General features: G+C 51.4%; 1 protein-coding gene across 1 annotated transcript; it reads right to left on the reverse strand.

Annotated features, from left to right (window-relative positions):
• Positions 1-5,116: 5,116 nt before the first annotated feature.
• RAN (RAN, member RAS oncogene family) lies at positions 5,117-8,546 on the reverse strand. The gene is made up of 6 exons (XM_035016804.1): positions 8,438-8,546; positions 8,256-8,340; positions 8,057-8,182; positions 7,302-7,489; positions 6,942-7,112; positions 5,117-6,847 (listed from the first exon to the last, which is right to left on the reverse strand). Exons 1-6 carry the CDS (start codon positions 8,471-8,473, stop codon positions 6,803-6,805), a joined length of 651 nt encoding a protein of 216 aa, XP_034872695.1. The 5' UTR covers positions 8,474-8,546; the 3' UTR covers positions 5,117-6,802.
• Between the last annotated feature and the right edge of the window lie 49 nt (positions 8,547-8,595).

Raw genomic sequence — 8,595 nt, forward strand, 5'->3', positions numbered from 1 at the left:
AGGAAGGGCAGTCCCCAAAAACAAGCAGAGAAAGGGGTTAGGGTGGGGTTCAGAGAACACTTCAGGGAGGGAGGACAGGGGACGTAAGTGACAGAACACAGACAATGAACTGATGCCAACCAGATGCATCCTCTTTAAAAGATCACAACGATAAGCTGCTTATTTCAAAATAGGCTAAGAGAAATTACTAAAATAATCCGAGATATTAAAAAAATAAATCAGGTCCCCAAAGAGTAGTTTGAGGATGCCTTTTGAAACACAATGACTTTCATAAACTCTGACCAAATAACATCCCATCCCAATTTCTTGGAAAGAAAACATTGTTCGTGCCGTAAACACGAAAATGTTCATTTATGTAAAAAATATTAACAGTTAGGTGGGTTATTAACAATTATCTGAAAAATACATAATCATTTGTAAACAATGTGTGCGGGCTCAGTGCTCACCGCCTCCCCCCTGCGGCCCTGCAGGTGGAGCCCCCCTCCGCCCGCCTGTGGGGCAGCCCTGTGCCGGGAGGGGAATCACCACGGAACTGAGGGGGGCAGCTCCCCTTCTGACCGCCACAGCCGAGGGTCTGAGACCCTGCCTCCCGGCCTCACCCACCCCAGGCCGCGGGGCAGGAGCCATCACGGAGGGACAGCGTCCCGGGTGCCGGCACGCGTGGGGACAGGACACGGCCTCTGGAAGGGAGACACCTGCGGTGAGGGTCTGGCCCAGCGTGAGCATCCCAGTGGAGGAAGTGATGGCCCGGCGGGGAGCGAGAGTGTTAAGTCATGGGTGTGTTCACGGTTCTGAGTCGCGACGAGTTTACCTTCGTACACAGCCCTGTCACTGCGGGACTCCAATCACGGACACTCGGGTGACAAGACCCCGTCCTACTGCTTACCTGCCCTGCCCCCTCCCCACCCCCCGTCTGTTCTCGTGGGATGGCAGCGGCCGGGGCGAGCCCTGTCCTCCGGGGGGATGGGCAGCCTTGGCTGCTCATGTGGGGCCGGCAGCTACGGTCGCAGCACAAGGTAAGAACCCGCCCTACGTGGGGCGCCTGGGGGCTCGGTCCGCGGAGCAACCAACTCTTGGTTCCAGCTCAGGTCGTGACCTCGGGGTCATGGTCTCAGGGTCGTGAGGTCGAGCCCTGTGTCAGGCTCTGCGCTCAGCCGGGGGTCTGCTTGAGACTCTCTCTCTCCCTCTCCCTGTGCACCCCACCCTCCACTTGCACTCTCTCTAAAATAAATCAATCAAAAAAAGAAAAAAGGACACGCTGTACGTGGAAACCCTGCTGCACAAAGGACCAGTCAGCTCCTTCGTATTAACAGTGTTTTCTGGGCTGTTATGTGGTATTTTTGTTTTTGTTTTAATTTAAGCTCTCAATTTCCATTGTATCACCGCAGGTTTTCTGGTTAGCCCTACTTCCCCCCCAGGATTGTCTCCCTTTAAATCCAAAACCAACATCGCCAGTCAATATTTTCCAAGCTCCAAACGGGGGCATAACACAGTACAAATACCTGCAGAGGAGTGAGCGTATACCCCGCACGTTGTATGGCTCTGAAAACGAAAACTATGAATTCATAGGTAAGGGGCCCCAAGGCCGCTTTTTTTTTTTTTTTAAGATTTTATTTATTCATCTGAGACAGAGAGAATGAGTAAGAGAGAGCGCACATGAGAGAGGGGAGGGTCAGAGGGAGAAGCAGACCCCCCGCCGAGCAGGGAGCCCGACGCGGGACTCGATCTGGAGACTCCAGGATCATGACCTGAGCCGAAGGCAGTCGCCCAACCAACTGAGCCACCCAGGGCCCTCCAAGGCCGCTTCTTAGTAAGAGGATTGACGCGGCGCCTACGGCTGTCTGCATCTAGCACCACATCACACATTGGGGACACACAGAGCTTCCTAAAGAATAATTTTGATTTTCCATCTATTAGGATTTGGTAAAGCACAGCACATCTTGAAAAGTTAAAATTAAAAGCGTGGCTGTTTGGGGGCGCCTAGTGGCTCAGTCAGTTGAGCACTCAACTTGGTTTCAGCTCAGATCGTGGTCTCGGGGTCGTAGGATCGAGCCCCATGTTAGGCTCCGCACTCAGCGGGGAGTCTGCTTGGGATTCTCTCTACCTCTGCCCCTCCCCCTCTGCGTTCTCTCTCTAAAATAAATAAATCTTAAAAAACAAACAAACAAACAAAAAAAACCATGGCTATTTCAGTAGCACATGGCAGTTCTAAGCATTTGGGAATAAATTCCCCTTTTCTCGCTAAATCCACTCTGAAAGGTGCACGGTGAGGAGATCACGGAAACTCAACCCGACCAGGTTTGTCAGCTGACACGGCGGCCCGTCCACACTACAGGGCTTCCTAGCATTTGTCAGAAGTGGTGTAAAACCGTCTGGCATAGAAACGCCCTGAATAAAAAGTGAAAAATGATCACAAGACAGTATTTTAGCATAATCCTCCTTTTTGGGGAAACATCCCCAAGAATATGTGACCAAACATCCTCAACAGTTACCTCTCAATGGGAGGGAAATGTGGTGAGTGTATGTTTTAACTGTCCAAATCCCTAAACTTTTAATGTATGAAGTATGTAGCTTTTTTCACTTTGGGGGGAAGAATGGTCCGACATGTCAGGAAACGAAAAGCAGAAAGCCAAGGCTACTCACCCCCAAACTGCCCAGCAGTTCCCCCTGCCGGGCTGGCTTCGGTGCCAGGACTCGAGGGTGTTCTTCCCAGCAGTGTGGTTTCCCCACTAACTGGCGCTAAATTTGTGTGCAACTTTATAGGGACACACTGCAGCCAACGGCCTAGGACGCTTGGCTCTTTACCCTCCATCTAAGGGGCAAACTTCCGTACGGTAGCCAAGGTGTGCGGTCAGCCTCAGTGTGCCCTGGCTGGTGAAAGGACAAGGAAAACAGGTGTGGACAGGGAATATTATTCAGCCTCCAAAAGGGAAATGCTACTGTTGACGTGGATGAAACTGGGGGACACTGTGCTCAGTGAAATAAGCCAGACGGACAGTAGCGCATGGTGGTATTTCTACGTGGGCTCTGAGCGAGTCGAACTCCGAGAAACAGAGAGTAGGGTGCTGTGGGGCGGCGGAGGTGTCAGGGCGGCCAGGGGAACGGGGAGGAACTGGTCACAGGGCACAAAGCCTCGGCTGCGCACAACAAACGGGTTCTGGAGACCCAACAGAGCGTGGTGACTAGTTACTACTACCGTGTATGCCTGGAACACGCTGAGAACGGATCTTCAATGTTCTTAACTACAGAGGCGGACACGGCGAACAGCTTGGTTTGGTAACCAGTTCACGTGTATCAAGTATCGTGTTGCACGCCGTAAACGTAAATTTTAGTTGCCCATCACACTTCCAAGAAGATGGGAGAAAGAGTCGTCGTCCCATAAAATGATGGTACCTGGCGTTCAGTGTCTGCTCAGCTTCTGCTCCACGTTTGTTGGACGAGTCACGGTTTGGTCGTAACGTGTCAACCTCCCTTCCCTGCAATACTGCAGCATGGAGGGGACCTCAACAGGCCAGGGCAGGATGGCCACTGGTCCCTGGGCACCCACGCCTGCCACCAGAATAAGCTTTAAAACGCTCCTGACCCTTCAGGGGCTCCCACCGCAGCCCACCGCACCGCAGGGCTCTGCCCCCTTGACTTGGAGCCTTCTCTCCTCCACCCCCCCACCCCCCCACCCCCGCCAAGTGGATGCGATCCCTGCTTTCAGAGCAGTCTAGTTTTCATCAGCTCACTACGGTCCTAGCGCTTTCTGCAGCTCCTGGACCACCCGTCTCCCCATCCCAGAGCACGCAGCTCAGCAGCTCAGGACGCAAGCAATCCCTACCCACATCGTAAAAAGGACTACTCACCTGCAAAGGTTTTCTGCTCTGCTTCTTGGAGGAAGGCAACTGAAAACCCACTAAATCCAAGGTCCCCCCTCCACTTCCTGTGGCTGAACAGACAGCACCACAAACCCCTATTTAATTCTGTGGATCCCACCAGGCAAGGTTCCTTATTGTGCACACTTTCTCTCCTCTTAAGAAACCGAGCTAGAATAAGTGGACAGAGGCAGCTGCAAACTACAAACTCCAGGAGGGAGACGCTCCCCACGATCCCACCCTCTCTAACCACTTTCCTCCCCTCCGGATCCCTCAGGAGGGACAGGAGGGGGCAAAGATGACCGGTGCCCTCACAGCAGATTAGTGAGGGGGACAAATCGACCCTTCCACCCAGGGCTGAGGTGCAGCTGTGTGCAAACCGCCACGGGAGACCAAAGGGGCATTCTGGGGCCTGCAGAGAGCTGCAGGTGGGGCGGCTGTGGGCAAGGGACCCCAAGGGCGGTCTGCAGTGCTCAGGCCCACCTTCTACCCCAACAGGGCTCCCAGTCTGAAAGAGGGAGCGGGAAGGGTGGAGATGAACTTCAGGGCGGGCTCAGCACCCGCCTCGCGTGACTCTGGAAACAGGCAGGAACCCTGCAGCCTAACACGGTGAACGGTGTCACCAGAACACCTCGGGTGGGTCCCACATGCACCACTAGCAAGTCAAATGAAAACTTCAGCCACGTGCGCACCTCATTTCCTAAGATAAAGTGATGGTTGTTACAAAAGAAGTGAGAAATTCTCACTTGAATTGCTTTGTACACATGCACTTCGGAGCCCAGAAACCAGTTCTTTGGGAGTTTAACGTATTTTTGCAAACCTCTGCCCTTCCCCAGATGTGCGGATAGCAGAGAAGCCACCGCATGCTGAAGTGGCCACAGGACCCCATCAAACTGCTCTGCAGACACTCTGCCCTTCCTGCATCTTACCAGTGCTCCATACTGATTTTGCTGAATTGGGACAGGTCACCAAACAGGATGAACCATCCAAAGGAACCCACGCTCCACACCCAAATGCGCGAGCCAAACCGTCCTCGTTCTTACAGCCCGTGCTCGGACAGACTCTTCCGCGTCTGCATTAACTCAGCAAGGGCACAGGCTTCCAACGCAAGGCTTCCCTGTTACACATCAGATTTCAGACAACTGAGGGGAAAGTGTCCCCCACGTGCATAACCCGCATAGAAACGGACCCTCACAGGGAGGTAATGCATGCTAACGATTCAGTTATTTCCCAGGGAATACTAGAGATGATCCAGAAAATCCAGACAAAAAAAAAACCAATATATTTTGCAGCAAATTTTTCTTTCAGTAAGACTTGTAAATTCTCTCCCACCCCATATTAAACAGGTTAAGTGAAGCAGCTTCCAAATTTAACGGTTACATTTCAGATTCTGAGTAGTCACGTCACGCTTGCATTCCACACAGGTCACAAACACATATGCCTTCTGTGAAGTATCTGAAAAAGCTTTCATCCCAGTTAGGGGAAGAATCTTTTCAAGTCCCAGACTTAATCTGGTTTTGAACCGAATATAGCATAGTGTATACAGCAATTCAAATCTGTAAGCAAATCTATAGATACATTTACTCAATATTGAAATTTACTCAATTCTATCCTTTGTATTTCATTTTTTCCATGTATTTAAGCAATCCCTACCTTTCAGGTAGGAAGTAATCATTTAAGGAGAAATGGACATCTGAAGAACTTTGGTAAACTCAACTACAGCAGTGCTCTTATGAGCAAAATCGTTTCAGACTCCTCCAACTGCTACAGTATGGCGTCGACGGGGCAAAATAGACCCAACGCATTTTTAAATGTGGGAATCATACAAAGACAAATGGTCTCATCCAATGAAACTTTTGCAATGTTTCACGTTTACTGAGGAGCCATTCTAAGGTCTACTTTTCTGTTTAGTATTTGTGTCCTTGAACTGGCCACAAAAATCCTTCAGAAAAAAGCATCAAAGCTGTGAGGTGTCCAACTTAAATCCTTCGTGTTTTAAAGCTTAGGAATACTTGAAAGCAGCGGGTAAACGTGGAACATCTTTCTAGAATACCAATTTTACATTAAACGTGTAACATTAAAACAAAAGGCAAATAAATGCATGACTTACACTCATTTTTAACAAGTATTTGAGACTTCTGTCAAAGTTCCTCTCATCATTTGTATGGTTCGACCGGGCTCTGAAAATCTCTACATCAGAGCACGGTTACTTCTGCCACGAAATAACAGCAGCTGTGATTCTTAAAATGCCTATCTGGAAAGTCTGAAACACGCAGTTTTGTTCTGACAGGTCACAGAAGTCTCAAGCTCTTCCCCAGGTGACACCACCTAGCCAACAGGCAGGTGGGACAGACATTATTTTAGCTTAACCACACTGATGACGTCCACACCTCATTAACTTACCATGCTGACACCTGCCCTATCACTTTTGTGAAAGGATCCAAACGTACAAGAAACAGACATAAGAATTTAACTTGCAAGGCTTCAAGTTAAGTGAGAATAGCAAAGGCAATTTAAACAGTAACATGGCACAACTTTCCCTGTTAGTGGTTTTAAAATGCTTACCAAACAAGGGAGGAGTTCACTTGCTTAGATATTTGAAATACAACTTTATTCTGATTCTAAACGAAAAGGAATGGGAATGACAGTGACAACGAGGTTTCACCACTGGATATTGTGATGGGACTATAGCAGTCTCGTATCTGAAACTCAGGAAGGAAACAACTGCGTTCCAAAACAGCTAAATATGCAGGTCCAAAAAATGAAAGTACTTTTTAAACTGCCACATTCACTCCGAAGCCCATTCATCTCCTTCAGCATCCCAAAGATTAAGCACATGTTCTGCTCAGCTATATAATAAAGTGGCAAACACGCTGCACCACTGACATCACAGGACAGTTGCCTATAAAACTAGACTTCTGACGCTGGGCTCCAGCTGCACGTTCTCACAGGTCATCATCTTCATCCGGGAGAGCAGTTGTCTGAGCAACCTAGGGAAGACACAACGCGGAACACTCTCGGTTAGAGCCATCAGGAACACAAGACGCCGCGACGGACCACACGGCTGGGCACTGAACACCCTACCTCTAGATCGTGCTCGTACTGTGCTGCCAAAGCTGGGTCCATGACAACCTCTGGTGGGGCGAGAGCGGGCATGGCGACAAACTCCAAGTTAGGGTCTCCAATTAGTTTCCTAGCAAGCCACAGGAAGGGCTTTTCAAAGTTGTAGTTACTTTTGGCAGAAATGTCGTAGTACTGTTTAAAAAAAAAAGTAAAATTAGTTATTAAAAATCTACTTCTTGCCAGTCACTTGGATGTTCCAAACTAAAGAACTCTTCTGATCCATACCACGGATGTTTACGAATCCCTTTAACGGGCCTGTCATTGCAATTTCATTTTTAACAGAACAATGATGCAGTAAATGATGAATTTTAAAAAGCTCACCTGAAGATTCTTCTTTCGGTGGAAGACAATAGATTTTGCCTTAACTTTCCTGTCCTTAATGTCCACTTTGTTGCCACACAGCACAATAGGGATGTTCTCACACACTCGTACCAGATCTCTATGCCAGTTAGGCACATTCTTGTAAGTAACCCTTGACGTGACATCAAACATTATAATGGCACACTGGGCTGAAACAAAGATCGAGGGTAAGAGTTACACACCCAGGATTTCCTGCACAGACGAGGAATGCTAAGGAGCACGGACCAGGCATCGGGCCACCTCTGTTGCCGCGATCCTTCTCGAGGTCTCTTCCGAGTCTAAAAACCTTAAGATCACGAACACACGGCAAGGTTTGAAATTCCAAGTTCTCTCTAAGTGTGAATGGCCAGCGTGCCCTATCAAAGCTCTCTCCCGGGATACTTCATTAGTCCCGCCCCGTCCCAAAGTCCAAAGTAGATGAAATCAGCCTTCCCGGCAGCCTGTGTCCTCTGAGTAAGGAGGACCTGTTCCCCCCAAAGATCCTAAAATGAGCAGCTACGTCACAACACGCTGTTCTTTTCTCTAAGGCTCAAGTCTACACGCGGACCTAGGAGAGAAGCAAGACGCGGTTAACACGGCGAACCACGAAGCACGTCCCAGCCAACAGCCTTCGGGCCGGCGTTTCTTGGGGAGAAAGTCCGTTACTGGCGCACAAAGACGGCCGGGGTCGCGCGGGACTGCGGCCCCGCGGCCCCGACGCCCGGCGCCGCGCCTACCTTGGATGTAGTAGCCGTCCCGCAGCCCGCCGAACTTCTCCTGGCCGGCCGTGTCCCACACGTTGAACTTGATGGGGCCCCGGTTGGTGTGGAACACGAGCGGGTGCACCTCCACGCCCAGGGTGGCTGCAACGGGAGCGCGGCCGTGAGCCCCGGCGGGCGCCCCCGGCCCGCGCCCCGCGGCCGGCCCCCCACGTACCTACATACTTCTTCTCGAATTCACCCGTCAGGTGACGCTTCACGAACGTCGTCTTCCCGGTGCCGCCGTCGCCGACCAGCACCAGCTGCGGGACAGCACAGGTCGGCGCGGGCCCCGCCGCCCCCCGCCGCCGCCCCCCGCCGCCCCCCGCCGCCGCCCCCCGCCGCCCCCCGGCCACGTACCTTGAACTGGACCTGCGGCTCTCCCTGGGCAGCCATGGCGCTGGTGCTGAGGAGCGGAGACAGCGGCGTGGGGCGGGCGGCGCGGCGGCGCGGCCGGGCGGCCACATGGCCGGGCCCGCCCCACGTGCCGGGGCCCACAAAGGGGCGCCGGGCGGCCG

This window comes from Mirounga leonina, unplaced genomic scaffold (genome assembly GCF_011800145.1).
Source record: "Mirounga leonina isolate KUSES-001 unplaced genomic scaffold, KU_Mleo_1.0 Mir_171, whole genome shotgun sequence".
NCBI classification, from domain to species: domain Eukaryota; kingdom Metazoa; phylum Chordata; class Mammalia; order Carnivora; family Phocidae; genus Mirounga; species Mirounga leonina.